Here is a 21,205-nt window from a genome sequence, read left to right as displayed (position 1 = left end):
GAAATATGGGCATGTTTGTAAGAAGAAATATTCGAATCGAAAATATTTATAATATAAAATATTAATTAACTTAGTAATTTTTTATATGCATAAAATTGAAATTCAATATTTTATTTGAAAATTATGCATGTACTACCTAAATTAATCACTGATTAGTGTTTTCGTCTGATTACGTCAAAAAGAGTCCTCTGAAGCACAGAAGTGTTGGATAAAAGAGGGGCTTTTATTGAGGATCTTACTATGTATTTTTTTTCTCTCGAAAAATGACGTTGAAAGGTTAATTAAATTTAGGAGTTTGCATTATTTTATTGATCAGGACGAAATATGTATTTTTTTTAGGAAAAGATAGTTAAACATGTGTTACTTTTAATAAAATTAAAATAAAATTGAGCAATAAGGTCAATTAAATTTGTATTTAATTCTTATTTGAAAATTAAGTGTTGTTAAACAATATTAATTATTGTTGATTAAGTAATATTTTAATCTAGTTCATGAAAAAAATGCAAGGTATATTTGTTAAGATTGTTTTTACCATTGCGCGCGGGACTGCGGGCTGCAGTCTCCCTTTCTTCTTCATCTCAGCCCCTTCTTCTTCCTTACTCTTTTCTCATCTCCTCTTCCTCACTCTATCCTTTACTTTCGCTTTCATCTCTCTCAATCTTCCTTTCTCTCTTTTTTTTTCCTCTAGTTTTTTTGCCTCTATTTATAGTTTAAGCAAAAAAATTTATTTTTATTTAAGCAATTTTATTAGCTTAAACGAAAATTATTCTTTGATTTAAGTGAATTTTTTAAACTTAAATTAAAATTACTTTTTTTTATCAAATTAGCTTAAGTAAATTTTGTTTCGTTTAAGAAAAACGTACTGCTGGACATAATTCTCGCCAAAACTGCAGTTAATAAGTGTCATATACCAAAACATGAAGCTTCTTTTTCATGCATATCGAAAAAGATATGGTCACCAATGCCAAGTTAATATGTCAAAAAATTAGAAATAAACAGGGTGAGCCGTGAAATTAAAAAAAAAAACAGAACATAAATCAATTGCACCCAAAAGCTTGGGGGAAGAATTTATTTAGATACAGATTATGAATATCTTTGAGACTATACCCTCCAAATTAATTATGAAGAAAAGAACGACCAGTTCTATATTTTGTCAGACAAACCAACTTTAGCTATAGCCTCGTTTTTTTCTTCCCCATATTCACTTCTTTGAATTTCCATCAGGGACTGAAGGGCTTTGAGACCTGTACTTGTACCTCTTTGAAAAGAACAAATAGATAAAGAAGTTGATCAAGCTCACTATGGAAAGGAACAAGTAGAACAGGTTCAGATGGTTTCTATTAATATTGTTCCCCGCTAACCAGCCCCCACTTCTAGTGATATGTTTGGTGGCACCATTCACACTCTTCACAATTATGGTACTTAGAAAATACCCAAGTGCCATAGAGCTCCAAAGGAAGCAGGTTGATGTAGATTTAAGTCCTTTTGGTGCCTCTGAATAGAAAAACTGAAGCAGACCCACATAAGTAAACATGTCAGCTATGCCAAATATGAAGTACTGAAAGGAAAGCCAAAATGTGCTTATGGGCAATGGTGGCATAAGTATTGGCACAGCATCAAGCATGTTGTTGTCTCTGGCCACTTTTTTCCTTTTCACTTCTATAATTGAAGCCACAGCCATGGATATGCAAGAGAGTACTAGACCAACTCCAATGCGTTGCAAATGGGTAACTCCAGTGGGAATGCCATTGATTTTGCGCATAAGAGGCACAAAAATGCGATCATAGATTGGAACAATGATGATTAAGAATATAATTGGTATGATTGGGAGGGATGCTGGGGTAATGTGAAAATGCTTGGTGAAGGTTGTGTCCATAGTGTAGCCTTGTTGGATTGAAAAGGTTTGAAGCTGAGCTAGGCAAAGGGTCATTATAATTGTGCAGCAGAATATTGGGACCATGCCGAGAACGATTTTGGCATTTTCTACCTGGGTAACCCTGCATAGTTTCCATGGGTTTGGAGCCTCTGGTTTCTCAGGTAGCACACCATCTTTTCTTTGGATGGCTGCTCTGTCCAAGAACCTGTGGAAAGGGAACTTCAGTTTAGAACCAAGCAAATATTTTGGAATTTGAGTGATATTTCATAAAATGTTAACATAGGTTCATTTTAATTTTACCAAAGCTCGATGTAAGACCTTTCTACACCAATATTGTATCATTTTTACTACTAAGTTATGAGTTATGACCAAGTGACATAGAAGATAGAACTATATATGTGTGGAATAAAACCTGAAAATGTCTCTATGAGGTATAAACTCTATTTCCTCAGCAGCTTCCTTGTCTTGTTCAATCTCGTATAGTTCTGATGGATCTTCAGGAAGGGGAAGATTTCTATTGCGGATTGCAGCAACGTAGACCTGGAAAATGAATGAGCAAAAGTTAAAACAAACAGCTTGGTCAATGCAATATGGTCCTAAAAAACCTGCCTACTTCAATTCAAACTTCAAATTATTTTATTCATTTCAAATTTGAATTGAAACCTTCCCTTTTGCTTTTCCAGATTTAAAAAAAAAAAAAAAACAGCTCAATCCACCTAAATTGTTCTCCCAAAAAATGTAATAATAGGACATCACATGCCATGTCATAGTGATAAGAATTGAATTGGTGGCAGTAATTTGTGTAAGCACATGAAAACTTGCCTATGAATGGTAAAATACTTAACTACTCACTTTAAGTAAACTTATGCAGAAGCACATGCAGCACAAGTTGATTTTTCACTTATAAGAATAATTTTATTTATTTTATCTCTTTATTTATTTTTCCTACAAGAACTTGTGCAAAAGCTTCCTCAAATTGCCCCTCAGTTGAACAATAGAACTTCCTGCGGTTTCTATCTGCAGAAATATAAACAACAAGGTTTACAATTACAAAGGCGTATACCTGAATGATTTCAACGAAACCATTTGTTCCTTGAGCAACACGAATTCTATAGAGCGGCAATCCAGCTGCAAATATTACGACACCCAAAAATATAGCCATGGTGCCAATACCAAACCCCCAATCCCATCCTTTGTTGATTTGTATCCACACAATGAACGTTAAGCTGACAGCACCACCCATGCAAACAGCAAGCAAAAGAGTGTTAAAGAAAGTGGACATTTGCTTTGCTTCTTTAGGGTCTGTTTCATCAAATTGATCTGCACCATGTGATGGCAATGCAGCTTTCACTCCTGCACCGCCAAATGCCAACAAGTATAACCCAATGAATAGAAGTGCTTCTTGCCCTCCACTCAATGTTTCGCACTTTGCAGTTCTATCATACACGTTGCAAATTGGTGGCTTAAGGCTAGGATAGTGTGCTTGTGCTGTAAGCAATGCTAGTCCCTGTAACATTATTCATATATTCAGTCTCATCAATTTGTTTTCAAATAGTGCACGCTAGATATAATATTCAAGTTGGATTTCTTTCACAGAAAATTGAGTCTCCCATTTTCATTTAACTAGATGTGCTGCATCCGTGTTAAGCAGCTGACATTCAAAAATCAATTTGCCAGTATATCAGACTTATAAATAACATGATATATATTACTTACAATTCAATATTTTTTGGCAATACAAAATTTTGGTTTAACATTTTAAATTTATGATTTTACTAATTAGTATCTTAAGCTGATTAAAGAATTAAAAACATTTTTTATTAGTTTTTTTAATACAATCGTAATATATTTTTCATACATATCAATATAATTTTATAAAAAGATTATTTATTAATTTTTAAAAGTTACTTGTTATTAGGACCCTAAATTTATATACGAGTCTGACGGGAAGGTTCAACGTGGTGGCTAGGAACCAAGGTGAAGAGATTGGTAGTAAGTCTTCTTTAGATGGAGATGGTTACTTTTTAGCACATGTTAATGTGTTTTTTTTTTTTTTTTTGCGCATCTTGAGGGGATTTTTAGATATTTCTTTTATAACTTCAGATATATTTTTTGAATATGTGTATAAAAATTAAATTAAAAAATAAAACATTATTGACTCTATCAATTTTGAAAGATTGAAATAATAAAATTATTTAGCATAAGAGGATGGAGCTTATAGATCTAATGTTCAAAAGGGACGTATGCGTGAGTGACGAGATTGGTGATGTGATGAGGAAGAGGTGATGAATAGAGAAGAATAGTTAGTGAGTGATGAGAGAACGTTGGTGGTTGGATCCACCCTTACTATAGTGTGTTTGAGGAGAGGTCAGAGAAGATGCTACTCTCTATCTGCTTTTCACTTTTTGGTGGATGTGAATGTGAACATGTGTTGGAGATGCGATGAGTCAGTTCACTGTTTGCATGTTAGCATTTATGCGCGAATCTGCTTATGTGAATTGGTCAAGAGGAATGCAAGTGAGTGGAGAAACGTGTGAAAAAGGAGGAAAGAATCATCACACACCAAACAAAGTTAAGCTTTTTCTTATTTGACTTTTTTTGTCAGATTTTATTTTTATTGTTTGCTTTTATCATAATAAACACATTTGCTGGACTGCATTTATTTTGATTCTAAACGAATATCGAACTGGGTTATCGTATATATAATCATTTTTTATTTTTTTTTGTTGTTTTTGGTTTTAATAAAAAATAAAATACAGTTTGGACAAGTTTAGATTTTATGATCATATCAATGTAAATTGTTAATGTTGTTTTTGTGTTAAACGTCGTTTTAGTTATTTACGTCCTATCCAAATGTGAAGTCCAAGGTGTTTGGTTCTGTTTGGCGGTGCAAAAGAAAGTGGAATATATAATATATAGTAAGAACTATTCATATTTAAAGTTGTTAGCTGCATTGCATCTTTCCACCCAAACAAGTCAAAAAAGGTCTGTTATCAGTTTTCACGATAATAGCATCTATTCACGGTACTACTTATAAAAAGGATGGGGAAAAAACATTTTTTATTCTCCTTTTCTCTCTATTTTCATTCAATGGTATGAACTATGTATGGTGATTCTCTTACGAGATTTTTAACCAAAATAAGCAATGGCAAACACGAACTAAAAAAATCTCCTATCGTGCCTTAATGCCCAACAAGAACATTTACTCTGATCAAAACTGTGTTTGGTTAGTTTCAGGAAAAAACATATTTAATTAAAATTTTAGTCCCTACACTTACTATTATTTTTTTGTTTTATTTTCTGTATAAAAAAATTCTAAAATTTAATCTTTAGATAAAAAAATATTTACAAAATAGTCATTGCAGTTTGCTATTGTTATCACTTTGTTGAATTTAATTTTTATGCTAATTAATATTTAAATTTATTCTTTATTTTGGTTCCTATATAAACAATAATTATATTTTATTTCCTACACTTGATAACATTTTTATTCAGTTCCTACAGACAATACATTAATACTATTAAAATAATAAAGTTTTATGTTAGAGGATTAACAATAACTTATAAAATATATAAATAAATAAATAAATTATGATTTTAAATTGTCTACTTCCCAGTGAATCTTTATTATCACAACAAATATCGTTACAATATCAGCAAAGAGGTCAAAATTCATTTGTAAAAAAGTTTCATGTAAAAGGCCAATTTTTTTTCATGTTAGAAGTAAATTCAAAAGAACAATATTAAGTATAAGACTGAACTTTTTAATTGAAAACAAAAATAGTATTGAAAAAATTTCGTTTGGTGAATCACAAACAGGCTAGAACTTAAGCAGTTAGGTCTGATTAGAGAGTTTCTGAAGTGTTGTTGTATTCTTTAGGAGCTAAGTTTTATCAATAAAGTGAACAAGTTCTATGGAATATTGAAGATGCAATAAGTAAAAGGGAAATTTTGGAGCTTACCACAAACTCGAAGAAGCCAGCAATTAAAACAGATGTGTATCTGCCAATCCACGTGTCAGCAAGGAGGGCCAATGGAATGGAGAGTATGTAACTCGTTCCCATGTAGTTGGTGAGCATGTTAGCTGCATCTGCTAGATTATAATGCATTATCCCAGTGAAGTATGGCACCGAGTTCACAGCTAGTGAAAATGTTGCCATATTCTCGAAACCTAACGTAACTGCACCCAAACCCACATAAAAATCTATGCATCATTCACCATAAAAAATATCTGCAAAGAGAATCCTAACCCAAGCAAAATCCAGGAGCACGTTAGAGAAATTAAAATGATGCTTTCTGTGTATGATTGTAACTCATCGTCAAAAGCATGTTCTTTTAATTTATTTCTCACCTCTTTTTTTTGGAAACTTTAAGGGTATGGTATTCCTGGATTATAGTTCCCATGAAAAGAGAAAGGAGTGCTCATTTTCTTTATTTTGAGTAATAAAATGAAATAAACAAAAATAATAATAATAATCAAAATTTTCTTATAAATTAAAATTTAATTATAAAAATTAATTGAGAATATTTTTAAAAAGAGCATAAGTTAATTCTACCTTACAAAAAAGTTTAGTTTATTATATATTTTTTCACATAAATATTTATTGAGAAAATAATACAAATTAGGCTATAAATTTTCTTAGTTTTGTTCAAGTTCATACTTTTTGTTACTAACAAGGGAAAAGACACGTATCTTAGTTAATAAATATCATTACCTAGTATGAGCACAGACACAAGCATTCCCCCATATTTGAACTTAAGAGCTTGTCTTCCTTTCCAATCCACTTTATTTCTATCAACCAGCTCAAACTTTTCTTCCACTTTCACACCATCAACCTCAGATTTTTCCTGCATGGACATAAACAAAAAATTAGTAGCAAGAAAGTCGAAAGGGGTGTGGCACATACGTGAAAAAACAAAGGAGAAACGAATACCATGGCCCTGCAGAGCACTTTTGAGTAGCCAATTCAAAAGAAAGAGCAGAACGGGCGAAAATACTATGGCAGAAGGGAAACCCAATCTCTGTCTATATATACATTCAATTCCACTAAGCGGTTTTTATTACTAAAAATAAAACAAAATAAAAACTTTATTGATGTATATAAAAATAACTAGTTGCGCAAAAGTTAACAATATATTCTTTTTGAAACTATTTTTAATAATTTATTTATTATTATATGCACAATTACAATGATTAAAAGAGAATGGGTCTAAAAAATGTAGGAGTCTTATCAAGAAGTCTTGTCTAACTATAAAAAAAATATTAAAAAAGAGAGAGAAATTATATTCCATTTGTATATGTTTCTTACAATTTTTTATAAATAGGAAAAAAAATAAGAAAACAAGAAAGAAATATATGCGATATGATTGGTGGCGTGATGAACAAAACTAAAGAGAAAAAAAAAATCACATGTGAGAAAATATCATAGAAATATATTGTCTCTCTTAATATATATATATAAAATGTCATGGATGATTCTGAATTGTTGGCTAATAAACGGATTTATTTAGACAGAATACGATGCTGATGCTCTTGGTTGATAGTAAAATACATTACACGAGATTCGCCGATCGACTAAAGAAGATGAGGATTCCAGGTTGTAGTTAATTTCTCAACGAAGAATCAACATGGTTGCTGCTACATGGCTATTTCCGAAACTTACCATTTATCTTTATTTAAATGCTCCACTAGAGTTAAGTAATAACTGGCACAACCTATTGATTGTTAATGTTATGACAATTTTGTTTAGATGATTTCTAAAAAAATTTTGTGGTAACAATCTGCAGCTTCTTTGGCATATGCCCATAACTAAGTATCAAACCATATATATTAATTAAATGCATCTTCATTGCAACGCCGTCTTCTTTGGGTTCATTTTTTTGCTCTGCATGATAAAACTGAGAGATGGGTGAAGTCATGCAGAAGGTTAAAGGGAAGATTTTCTAGAAAGTATTAGGCTAATTAGAATTTTACGAACTAGTATTTGTGAACAAGAGAATTACTCCCACATGGTTTGGCTAAAGAAAGAATTTGGAAACAAAGAAATAAGAGAGAAATATATTATTTAGATAGACAAAAAAAAATAAAGAAATAAAAAAAATCTTGATCAAGAGACTTTTTTCTTATCCAAATTAATTGGATAACTAAAAGTTGATATTATATATAATATTTTTTTTTTTATTTACTCCCTATCTCTTTTGTGTATATGTATTTTAAAAAAAAATAAAGGAAATAATTAAAAGTTGTCCATAAAAATTGTTTAAAAAACATTTTAGTTTGAAAAATTTTATGTTGACACTCATTTCTAAGATGTGGATTGAGTTTTGAAGACAGAAAATAAAAAGAAAGAGGGAGAAAATAAGAGATATAATTGATGATATGATAGAAAAATAAGTAAAAGAAAAAAATAAATGAAAAAATTATTTTTACTTTTATAGTAAATGTTTTAAATATATGACTATATATTAATGTGTACTATATTGAGAAAAGCACGTCTTCCTTTCTTCTCACCTTAAAATGTCTTCATGAGAGGGTGTGGAAAAAAGCATGTATTTTTAGTTTTTAAAAAGAGAGAACTCTAAAAATGTAGATTGCTCTAAATTTCTCCTTTTTTTTTTTTTTTTTATTCATCTTCATCTAAAAAGTTAACTTTATACATTTCCTCTCGTCCTATTATCTTTTATTTCTATTTTTTTTCTCTCTCTATATTTACCCATTCAAACATTTAAGTCCAAAATCAATTACATCAAATTAAAAGGTTTTCTGTATGCATTTAAGCACATGCTTATTTAATCAAAAAATTACATAATAACTTATTTAAAAAGTAATTTCACTAAATGATTAGTTCCTATATTTTTTTAAAAATATAGTCTCTACTTTTTTATAAACTATTATTTTGAATCTTTTTAGTTGACATTGTTTATTAAAATACATAAACTAAAGACTAAAAACAAAATAGTCTATAGAAAAGTAACAATTATATTTTAATAAAAAAATTATAAAAAATAAGTTTAAATTGTACCACTTTTGTAGAAAAGACACTTAATTAAACTTTTAAAAATACAACTAGATAGTTCAATTTCTCTTGCACAAAAACTCTACTTTATTGTCAAAACAACATTAGTATAACGAAACTTCTAGTTTTGGAGAACATTTCTGAGATGTAATAATTTTTAGTGAGAAGCAAAAAATTTACTGAACAACAAACCAATTAATTAACTTATAAGAGTAACAGAAAAGAGCATTTTTATTGTTACGTTTTTCATAAAATCTAAAAGATGCTAACTAATACAAGCATATCAAGTGTTCTTCACAACATACTATACTTGAAAAATTAAACAATGACATTCATTGCTCTAAACTTGCATGATTGATTATTTGTTCCAGGTGGTGGACTGATAACCATGTCGCTAAGGTATCAAAAGTAACTATATTCCTCACAAAAACATGTAGTTTAGGGAGCAACCTAGGTCATCTCTCACAAGGATGCAAATGCACATTGTTTCAATATCAATTATGCAGAAAACGTTTATGTTTGGGGAAGTTTTATGATTAAATGCAAAAGATTAAATTGCAGAAAATCAAACGCAAGGAATCAAACATAAATTGTAATGCAAGTAATCAAATACGATCAATTTAAGAATTCAAATAGAGATCCAAAACACACAAATCCAAAACCAAGAATGAAAACTGAATTGTTTAAATCTCTTCCGCACAACAAATAATTAATCAATTGCTTATTATACGATTAAGAACAATGCACAATTCAATCGAACAATATTTTCTATGCAATCGCAAAAGTGTGAGATCAGAAAAACAAACTCGGAGCATAAAAAATGTCTTGAACAAATGCGATCTAAACTCCGGCAACGTAATTGAAGAGGAAACATGGAAGAAAACGTCTTAAACTTGCAGAAACTAATCGCCTTTCAATTGTAAAATGTAGAGCAATACAAATTCGAAGTAAAAAATTGCAAGAAAAGAAGAGAATGGGTAAAAAATTCAGAGGTTCTATTGGAATAGTAGTCCTAAAAGAGTAAAACCGAACGGGTCAAAGCTGGGCGGAAAATAAATACAACAAAAATCGCAAAACAAAAGTTATACAAAAGTCAAACTAAAAGTCTAAACTTCTAAAATTCGTAGAAAATAGTTCTGGACTCCAAATAGCACGATCCATATGTCCAAATTGAAGCCCTGGAAGTAAGGAATATAATGCAAAAAGAATGAGCCAAAAAGAATATTTACAAAAAAAGTTATGTCCAAATTAGTAACTAAAGGTCATAATAGAAAACATAAACAAAAGTATAGTATTTACGAAAATTCCTAATTAACATGATAAATGCAAAAACATATTAAATGGAAGAAATAAACGAATGAAAAGACATATAAAGAATGCAATAAGACTATAAATGTGAAAACAAAATATGAGCTATCATGGACCAGAGCCCCACTTGTTGCTTCTACTATCGTGGCTTGGATAATTTGATTGCACCTAAGATGAGTCCAATTGATTGATATTCCTAATGCCAATTAGTTTCCCATCTAAAATCTGTTGCATACGTTGCAAGAAAAGAAATATGAAAGATGAAAAAAAAAACGTTGAAATAAAAGATTATATTCTAACGAAAAACCAAACACACTAATATTCACTTCCCCATATTATTGTATTGCAATGAAAAATAAAGCTTCAATAAATTCAGCTGATTTAGCTAGAGATATATAGTTGCGATCTTTATATTTAAGGTTCCATCTGAAATGTCACGTCCTAAACAGAAATATTTTGGAACATAACAATCACCCAATTATTTTATCCTGTCAATCAACACCATAATGTGATTTTATCTTCAAACGAAAAGGCGTAGTGTAAAATAAAAGGTCGTTATTTGTCCGTCTACAATGTCACTATGTCCATTGTCCAGTAAATAAAAAAAATGGATTGAAAATTGTAGAATATAATCAACGACTACATGACCATCAACTGAATAACTAATGAGCAAAATCTACATCACAAAAAACTCATTCCCTGTGCAAAGAATGCTTGACTATTGTTTCTAATGTGAAGGGGAAAAAATAACAAATAAAAAATAGTAAAAAAGAAGAAGAATATCAATCAATAGTTAAGCAAAGAGTACTTTATCCGCAGTACAATTTTCCCTTTTTCGACTCCAAGCTTAGCCCCGGTAACCAACCAATGACCAGGAATATCTTGGGGACCTTTGGACATTTCTGTCATGTCCACAATTTTTGCCAGTTTTCCAATGTGGATTGAACTATCTTCCTTTTTATCTTCAGAGGTTTTCCTTGTCAATGATGACGAAGCACCATCTGGTCTCTGTGCAGCAGGAGTGGAGGGGTTATGATCCCACACTGATCGCCTTATCGTACATCCTGGTACCTTAGAGAAAAGGAGCTTGAGATGTAGCACATTTTTGGCACCGAAGTCCCAAACACCAAGCTGCGCACCCGTGACAATGTGAACACCAGACAGGTCCCCAATGCTAGTTTCAGTGTATTCAATTGGTGCAGTGCTTACATGGGAGAAGTTCTTCCATTTGATTGGTTCAAACCAACGGCTGTCTTGCTCCTCAGGACCTTGCCACTTAGGAGCACCAATAGCCATGTGTGCATCCCAGTGAGGTTGAAGGGTTTTGGGTAGGGAGACTAAATGCTGCAAATGAATTGCAAGTCGATTCTGTTTGCTGCCTTCTAGGCTAAGTCTTAGTCCCGTGACAGGCTTGCGTCCAACTGTTACCTGCAACACCAAGTCATGGTGTTAAGTACTTGGCTCCGGCAGAAATTTCAAACATGCTTGTAGAGTTAACTACATATATACATATGAAAAGTACATGATGTAGTTTTTAAAACTCAAGCAAGCACGAGATAAATGTGGAATTGTTAACTCCACAAATTTTTGTAAGTTATAACTAAATTATGACACATAAGGGTTAATTTTGAACTCTACCTGGATGGACATGAGTAAGGCAATTACCAAACAAAAAATGTCCTGTCAGAGGCAACTTTTGGTTCGTTATTGCAAAATGAATATCGTAATCTATCATAAAGATTGGACAAAAAAAATTTTGGCTATTGATGACCTTAGACAACCCTCATCTTTAATCTGAGCTTAGAACCAGCTATTTAATGATAACAACATAGATAGAGTTCTTATAGAAATCAGAATAAACCTTGCAAATGACAGTTTACTAGCTACCTTGCTTCATTTTACAGTCTACATTACGGTAAATTGATTGATATTTATCTGAAACATATTGAAAGCTAGTTAATGTTCCATCAAATAAGAGACTTAATGACAGTTTCAGCATCAATTCTATGTTATGTGTTGTGAATTGTCCACTTATTTTTACATAATTTGATACCCTGTTCAATAAAGTAGAATTTAGTAAAGATTTACCTGATCTGGACTGACAAAAAGCTTAGGTCCCATCAAGCTGAACTGAAGAGACTGACAGACAGGCTCCTTTCTTTGTAGATTGTTCTGCTCTGGTGCCCAAACTCGAGTTATTTGGAAATCCAAGAAATACTGTAGGTCTTCGATAGGTGGTTTGTCTGGTTAATATAACAGAGAAGTAAATTATATACTGTATAAAGCAATCTTAACATTTGTCATACTACTCCAGAAATCATCATGTCTCGTGTCAGCATCCCACTCAATTCCCCTTAAATTTTGGTAATTTCATAACTAGTTTTCTGACTCACTAAAAGGGGTTATCTCTAGTGCACAAGGCTCCCCCGACATGAGGTCCGAGGAGGCTAAATATATGCAGCCTTACCTCACAAGCAGAGAGGCTGTTTCCAGAATAACCACTAACCTTCGGTCACAAGGCAAGCAACCTTACCATTGTGCCAAGGCTCACCTTCAGTTATTCTGGGCTCACTGAACCCAAAAAAAAAAAATGTTCAAATTTATACCATCAATGGGGACTCTAGCATCTAGGCACTAACAAAAGTAAACTAACATTAGAAAATAACACTTCAAATCTCCTACAAATCCCAGGGACTCCAGCGTAGAAGAAACCACCAAAAAAGTTATGTAGGTGATAAGCACTCTTCTTGCAGATACATAAATACCTAATCGGAGTAGATTAATGCCATTTAGATTAAGAAAATTTGTTAAAAAGTTAACTACAAAAAGTAAGAATCCGTAACAATGTATGGGTGGTAAAGGCAAATGTAGTTTTGAAAGTAACTACCTTTTCTTTCAACTTTGCCCAAATTCCTTTTCATTCAAATCAGTATATCCATGTGAATATCACAAAATTGCCACCATGAGCGTATGTTGATTTGGGTAAAAGAATTTTCCAAGAAAGATAAATTTGAATGGCTTTAATAAATATCTATTAGCAAGCAGACCACCATCAAATATAGTATTTGTCAAACTTTTAAAAATATTTTCTTTTATTCATCTTATTTATTGTCTTTTACTTTTCTAGTTTGGTTGAGTTTTGAAGTATATTAATTTTATTTAGCTTATCCAACTAAAATTTTATCCTTAAGTCAGTCTCATCATAAATCACAGACTCAAACTGTTTTCAAAATTTTGATTGATTTTGGAATTTATATTCTGAGAAAGTTTATCACTCCTAAGACTCATTTAGGTCATTGCCCTTAAATAATTATTGTGACAAATAATAAAAATTAACTCCACAGCATTAATAATTGGATTAGAACTTACACTCCAGATATAGATCAATAGCACGTGCCAAATGCTTTACACCAGGCACTCCTTCAAGAAGAGAAACAATGGGAGTAAAGTTCATGTTAATGATATCTGGTGCCAATTTTACAGTTTCCACCCATCTAGCATGACTTTGCTCAAGATCATCCCCTCCTCTCCTTCTAAAAATTACCGTAACATCCTGCAGCATCAAAACAAAAGGTATTCCACTGAGATTTCTAGTCTCTATGTATTGAATAAGTGACTGAATCATTTTCAATGGGTTAGAGTGTAGCAAAAAACAAATGAACAAGGCTAAGCCAAAAATTATTTGCATAAAATAAAGGAAGTTGCATAAATAATCAGAAGCACAAGAAGTTATCTGTTTACTGAGTAATATTGGGAAAAGACATTTCTGAATACTGACCTTCTCCTTGTACTTTAAAGGACCAGAACCCAACACATTTTTTCCATCAAGAAATCTATCATCTCCAATGTCCTTTACATAGTTCTCAATGTCTGAGGCAGACAAAGAAGATGATTGATGCTGCCTGATATACACTACGTCTCTTCCACCAACTGTTGCAGATGTAACAATATGGGTACCATAATTCTCAATAAAACTGAGAAGAAGAAAAAGAAAGGGCGAAAGTTTCCAATTAGAACTTGACCTTGTTCATCGCATCTAGCTAATAAAATATAAATTTCTTTCTTTTAGGAGTTTTGAGGGGAAAGGGAATAAGTTTTCGGAAAAATCAACTTAAGTTAGACTGTAACTACCATGCTTAGTGCAATCTTTACCGTCATAATACAACAACAAAAATAAATTTCATCATCTTCTGCATAAAATAATGCGGGTGAAGGCATCACATTTCACACATGGAATGATAAGATGTCCTATGTAGAAGTATGCAGTTGTCATACCATTGCAACTCCATCTGGTGTTTGGAATTGCAACTAGTAACTTAAATACAGTCTAGGACAAATCATCAGACGATATGTTAGATTCTAACATCACACATCAATTTTAGCTTCACAAGACTTCCATAAATGCCTCAAAGCGTAAATCAATAAAAACTATACTGTCAATTCAGGCTGGCTGGACCCATTTGGGCTGGTCCATTGTGGACCAACATGTTTTTGAGCTAGGCTGGATTTGGCCAATTTGATTACAGCCTACAAATTTACTACCCCAGTGAAACTCACCGTTATAGTTAACTTTAAAAAAAAAGACCAAGGGCAACAAAATAAAAAGGGGAGCACCACACTCCCCCTCTTTCACATCTTCCATTTTCACCAACAGCCACCCCCTCCCCTGAGTCTATCTTTCATTTCCATCTCTCCTTCATTCTTGGTCTCTCCCTCTTTCTCTCATTTCTCCATTTGAGCTCTCATTCCTTTGCTTGAAGCCACACATTGAGATTCCGAAGAAATCTTTGTAACTCATTTATTTTTCTCTTCTATATAGATAGCTTTGGATAAATTTTTAGAGCTATGAATAGGGGGTGTCACCCAGTGTAAAAAAAAAAAATTTAATTGGGTTCCCAAGCAATGTCCACTACTAAAGAGTATATAAAAATTAGTTCCTAGCATATTTTATTTTTGAGAAACGTATATTTAAAATTGAGTATAAATCTAAATCCAAATAATTTTCCAAAGCTTTCTTAAATTTTGATGATGTTCAGATTCATTGGTCAAAGATCACTAGATTCATTGTTGTGAATGAATAAGTACCGTAATGACATATTTTTTTAAATTATTATTTCATTTTTATAATTATCACTGATAGGAAAATTTTATCGTACTATAATATAGCCAACTATTTTATATAGTATTTAATGTTAAAGAAACAACATAAGAAAAGAGTAGGAGAAATAAGAATGTTAAAGTAGATCAATAATCACACAAGAAAAAATATAATAAGAAATGATTGCATACATGACAATATTAGAGTAACATTTCTGGTTGAAAAAATGATAGAAAATTGTTTAATGTGATTTGATCATATGCAAAGAAAATCACTAAAGGCACTATTGAAAAGAATGAATGACATGACTTTTAATTTGATAATAAGGAGTAGCGGGAGACTGTGAAAAAATTTAGAGAAAGTTATATAAAGAGATCTATTGATAAAAAGTATTTCAAAAAATTTAGTTTTAACCAAACTCAATAATGACATGTAATTTATATAGCCGACCTCACTCAGTAAGACTTGGTTGTTGTTGTTTTTACCTATAATTATTTATTTGAGAAAACATTCTTTGAATATATTTTTTGATTATATGAGAACTTATTGTGATATGAATTTTGTTCAATCACATAAGTTTATTTGATAAGTGAAAAAGGAACAATTATTTTGATTTTTTTTATGGCATTAATTTATTTATAAAACATATGCATTGAAGCTTCTAATATTGAAAATAAAATTTATTTATGTTTGAGAATGATTTTTGATGAAGTATATATTTTGAAAAATCTATATTAGAATAGAATCTCATGAATATTATTGAAGGTAACAATTTAGGTACACTTTGTTATATTCCAAGGAGTAGAAAGTTGTTCGTTACACATGAAGAGGGCTATCATCGAGATATAGCCGTCTGAAATGAGATATTATTATATCTCACGATCTAAGAGAGAAGAGGATTACTCATTAGACAGAACTACTTTTATGAGATAGGTCATCTAAGGAGGAAAGGGTTACCAACAAGATAGAGCTTCTCAGACCTTAATTCTACTATATGCAACCTGTATACAAATTTAGAAGCCTTTTGTTTATGATATTTTGAAAACCTATTATTTCATTTTCATCTATACACATTTTATTATTCTAGCTATGGATTTAAGGATTAATTATTACTTTGCTAAATAAGTTCCTTAACTTTTCAATGTTCAAAATTTTGAAATTATAATTAAACTCATTTTATTATTTTAGAGCATTACAATCATATTCTATGATTACATATCATTCATGCATAAATTGTTTTTCTTTCTCATCCATTGTAGTTATTATGTTCTCATTAAATTTGTGCATATCACCTTTTTATTTACCTTTTTCAAATCATACAATAACAAAGTTGTAGGTTACCAGAAATTGTGGATCATTCCAGTAAAATTCTCTATTACTAGGTCATTATTGTTGCTATGACTTTTTTTGTTTATTATTATTATTATTATTACACTTTAGACGTTCTGCAGCTTTTAGGGAGTTGGATTTATTATTCTGGATAGAATATAGATACTTTTGTATTGATTTTATGTAAATTTTGTGTTCCTTTGGCTGTTGATGAATTACAGAATGATTCTAATAACGTGTATTTTGGTATGTTAGAATTATAGAAAAGACTTTGCCAAAATTTCAGTAGATTTAAATTTATCATTTGATTGGATAAGTTAATTATATTTTTGGTGTTTTGTTTTCTTTTAGATTTTGTACGTCTTAATAGCTGCAAAAATAAAGTGATGATAAAATCTTGTTAGTAAATTGTGTATCCAAGCACAAGGTACTTGCAATAATCTATTAATAATACCTTATGCTTGTCTTAAAGTATCTAACCAAAAATTGTCATCTGCTTCATTACTTCCTCTATTTCCCTCGTTATGCTTTGGTAAATTACCTTGGATTAGAGTACCTATTGTCCCCAATGAGTCTTATGCTCATGCTCAAAATCCTGCTTGTAAGGGTTGTGGAGGGGGTCGTAGTTGCAACTTGTAACCATGGTAGATATGGATTGGCGGCTAAAACAACTCATGCAGAGGTGGTAGAGTGTGATGTGGTGACCCAACAATTGTTAACCTTAAGACTAAGATACATGGATTACAACAAGCTATGCAACAACAACAACTCCAACAAGTTGTTACAGCACAACAACCACAGTAGGATGTCAATGTACCTTTGCAAGATGTTTGAAAGAGTGAGCAGTAAACAGGTGTTACTGTTGAAGGTATTGAGGTGACTTTAGCAGAATTTTTAAGCTCAACCCCTTTCCCTCTCCTTTCTTTTTCAAAATCCAATGCAAATGAAGATTGACAAAAATTTCTTGACAAACTAAAAACACGTTGGAAAGCATTGTGTTTTTCAAAGATTAAAGTTGTGGAGCTAGCATTATTCCAGCTAAAGGCATGGGATGCAACGAGTTTGTTTGGAGAATTGGCATCTTTGGCTATTGGTGAATTATAGAACTGTTTTGACAAATTGTCATATTTTGGAATGTTGAAATTATAGAGAAGACACTATCAAAATTTTGATAGACTTAAATTTGCAATTTGTTTGGAGAAGTTAATTATTCTTTTGTGAGTGTGATAGAACTAGACAAAAGAAAGAAGAATAGAAAACAAAATAAAAAAAGAATCAGGTATTATTGCTGTTGAACCTATGAGTTAGGAATTTGGTTCACAACGTGAAGGAAAAGAATGGTTACAACAATATTACCTTTCAGAAATTCGAGAGACCGATCTCTCCTAACCAAATCCCAAGTGTCTAACTGAATGCCCCCACTTTCCTCCCTTTCTCATGTTTATTCTCAATTAGTAAGATCAATTGTAACAATTACATCAGAGTCAGTTGTTATTTGTTACCGACCTGGGCCCCACTTTTATTTTTCCGAATATATACTTTTCTAATTAAAGGTCTAAGAGAGTGTTTAGGATAATCAAGCTAATTGGTATTCTCTTTTGAACTTAGTTTGTGCACTAGTCATAGGCCCAACTTTAGGTCATGACACCCAACCCTTTGCAAGTTGTGGACTAAATGGGCTAGCCCATGGGCTCACTTCTTAAAAAAAATGAATATTTTAACCTGTTGAAGTCGTGTATTGACTATAAATATGGCTAAATAAAAGCTTATAAAGACTAAAGCAATCATTGCCTTATGAACTAACTTTTAGGCCCAAATTCAACATAATTTTTTACATCTTTATGGATCAAAAATAAAATAAAATTAAAATTGTATTTTCAATTTTTTTAAATCCAAATTCAAGCTTCTAACCCTTGTTTTGTTAGTTTCTCTCCAAACCTAAACCTTAAGATATATTTGAGAGTTCGATTTTGGAGGAGTAAGGAGTGAAGGGCAACATTTTTATTTCTAATTAACATTCTCTAATTTCAGAATTTTTTGAAATAAAAGTCAAACAATAGATTAGCATAATCTTAATTTGTTAACCTTTTATATACTTTTTTATAAACATTGTATAACTTTTAAAATTTTAAAATAAATTATTTGTCATTTCCCTTTCCATCCAAAACTCAACTCTCAAACATATCCTTAAGGTCCAACTCAAATAAATTGTTATAAAAATTGAATAAATAAAAACCAGGCCAGGGGACTAGCTTGGCTCAAGGTGGGCTAGACTGCATCCATCTAACTAAAATTTGTGTTGGCTGGGCTGGATCAAAGTTAAATTGGGTTGAAATTTTTCAAACACAGCCCATACTTTATTTAAAAAACATGAGAGATGGCCAGCCCAGCACATTTTGCTAACAGATAAATGTTATCCACCCCAACTAGAGATGCAAGAATATTTTAGTAACAAAATTTTCAATGCAGGTTTTTAACCTCTTGTCTTCCAGAAACTTGTAAATGGGTATCTATTACTCCCAAAACATAAACTGCTAACTTTACTCCAGGCAACAATTTTTTTTTCTTCATTTTAATACCATAATTGAAGCATAGGAATCTTAGATATGTATCAATTTAAAAGTAGAGTGAGTTTGTGTATAGCATAAAATCTAAGACATGTTTATACATATCAAGCCAAAACCATTTTCTACCGAAAGAACCAATTAAATATTATTCACAGAACATAGCAAAAAACATAGTTTACCTAGCCAAGGATGCTGGATCCCAAGAGTAAGGAACAGCACGCTTTACTTCATCATTCAAGACCAAATTTAGTTTGGTTAATTTAACTTCAACAAGCGGAATGAAATATCCAATCATGGCAAGGGATTTGGTGGCTGCTGCATCAACCATCCAGCAGCCAGTAAAATTGAACATGGAATTGAAGCTTCCAAGTGGAATTTGTCCAGTTATGCCTGACCTCTCGTTGAAATATTTTGCCATCTGAAAAATTCAGTCACCAAAACTACATAATCGACCGTGTATGGTGATCAAGGGGATGAATATGTCTCTGTCATGTATAAGAAAAACCCAAGCCAAAAAAAATAATGCATCTGTCAACTATATAACAACAATCCAATCTCCAACTTCTCAACTACTTTATTATACAGACACCCCATGTTTTAAAAAAATTTGCAGCATTTATTCAGCTTATTAACTGTTTTTTTTTTTCTAGACCACAAATATCCTCCATAGGAGACAATCTTGTTCAAGCCAGGCTGGACCACTATAGATAGAAAATCTCTCTTTTTGTATTTAATATAAATGAATTCATTGGGATTCAAACTCAAAACCACAAGTTAAGCTAGAATAATCGATGTCATTTGATCCATGTGCTCAGTGTTAGCTTATTAGCTATTTAAATTCAAGTTTTTTATGCTTCAAAAATAATTTAATTCTACCCCTCAATAATCTTTAAATGCATCTCTACATCCTTTAGGGCAGATATACTGATTTGGAAAAAAAAAAAGCAAAAAGAGAAATAGTAACAATAACAGAAGCGTAGGAAGTAGAAGATTTACTGGATTTTTTATGAAGTCGCAAAATCAAATAAAAAGCCTTATTGGACACAGAAAACATACAACTCTCAAAAATGCATTCAGAGCTTGAGCTAAATGGTTCATAATTTTTAAGTACCAATGAAAGGTCTAGTTAATGCAAAGGGCTCTTTTAGCAACTCCCTAACAGTTTTCTTCTTGACCAAAACTAACTTGTATCTTTATAAATGCACTTTATATTGCCACCAGCCCATCATAAAATGCCGCATAAAAGAATTCATTGGACTTACCCGATTCCTATTCCAGGAAACTAGGGACCCAAAAGAATCAATCACCTAAAACTATGCTTATCTCGAGTTAGGCAATGCAGTTCCAAAAAAATATAAACAAATAAAAGCAACAAAAACACACTGAAAAAAAATTAAATAAATAAAATTGGAAAACCATCCTACCCTAGTTGCCTTTTCATTCCTTACCTTTATTCTCACATAACAAAAAATTAGAATCGAGAAAGAAAAGAGGTGAATGAAATTGAAAAGAATCACCTCGTGGAAACTACAGACAGGGGTCTTCTCTATTTCACTCTTTCCAGGTGACCAATCAATGTCCACAGAGACATTGGGAATAACAAGGTCATGAGAGAGAAGAAGATCCTTGGTATGGTGGTGATCGAGGTGAACAAGGCTTGAACCAGGAGCACCCTTGCAGTAGAGAAGCCTAATATCTGATGTGACATCGAAGCCACGACCCAGAGCTTGGATAGAGTTGCGAAGAGTGGCAGATAGAGAATCAGACGTTGTAGTTGAAGTTGGGTTATCCATGGCCATGTTCAGTGAAGGATGAATGATAGCATTAGTTAGATGTAACAGATTAGAGGGAATATTAGAAGGTGCAGTTATTTGAGAGAGAATACAAGTAACAGAGGGAAGAAGGGAAGGTTGGAGAATGGAAGAGTTTCCACGCTGTTCTCTTTCTCTTTCTCTTGTTCTAAAAGGTAAGCTATTCCAGTTTGACTGTAACAACAACAATAATAATGTAT

The 21,205-nt window shown here is 31.8% G+C and overlaps 2 protein-coding genes across 2 annotated transcripts; both read right to left on the bottom strand.

Annotated features, from left to right (window-relative positions):
* Window positions 1-1,201: 1,201 nt before the first annotated feature.
* LOC113852119 (protein NRT1/ PTR FAMILY 4.5-like) lies at window positions 1,202-6,813 on the bottom strand. Its single transcript, XM_027482370.1, has 6 exons — window positions 6,784-6,813; window positions 6,592-6,724; window positions 5,839-6,056; window positions 2,940-3,383; window positions 2,289-2,416; window positions 1,202-2,081 (listed from the first exon to the last, which is right to left on the bottom strand). The coding sequence occupies exons 1-6, from the start codon at window positions 6,811-6,813 to the stop codon at window positions 1,202-1,204; spliced, it is 1,833 nt and encodes a 610-aa protein (XP_027338171.1).
* A 3,845-nt stretch (window positions 6,814-10,658) lies between these two features.
* On the bottom strand, window positions 10,659-21,205 carry LOC113846504 (MACPF domain-containing protein CAD1). The gene is made up of 6 exons (XM_027474866.1): window positions 20,712-21,205; window positions 19,374-19,612; window positions 13,979-14,174; window positions 13,570-13,753; window positions 12,289-12,443; window positions 10,659-11,628 (listed from the first exon to the last, which is right to left on the bottom strand). The coding sequence occupies exons 1-6, from the start codon at window positions 20,991-20,993 to the stop codon at window positions 10,987-10,989; spliced, it is 1,698 nt and encodes a 565-aa protein (XP_027330667.1). The 5' UTR covers window positions 20,994-21,205; the 3' UTR covers window positions 10,659-10,986.

The sequence above is a fragment of the Abrus precatorius genome, unplaced genomic scaffold (assembly GCF_003935025.1).
Source record: "Abrus precatorius isolate BTA unplaced genomic scaffold, Abrus_2018 Scaffold10, whole genome shotgun sequence".
NCBI classification, from domain to species: Eukaryota; Viridiplantae; Streptophyta; class Magnoliopsida; order Fabales; family Fabaceae; genus Abrus; species Abrus precatorius.
The sequence above is the reverse complement of the archived record's forward strand: the minus strand, read 5'-3'. Positions and strand labels throughout refer to the sequence as shown.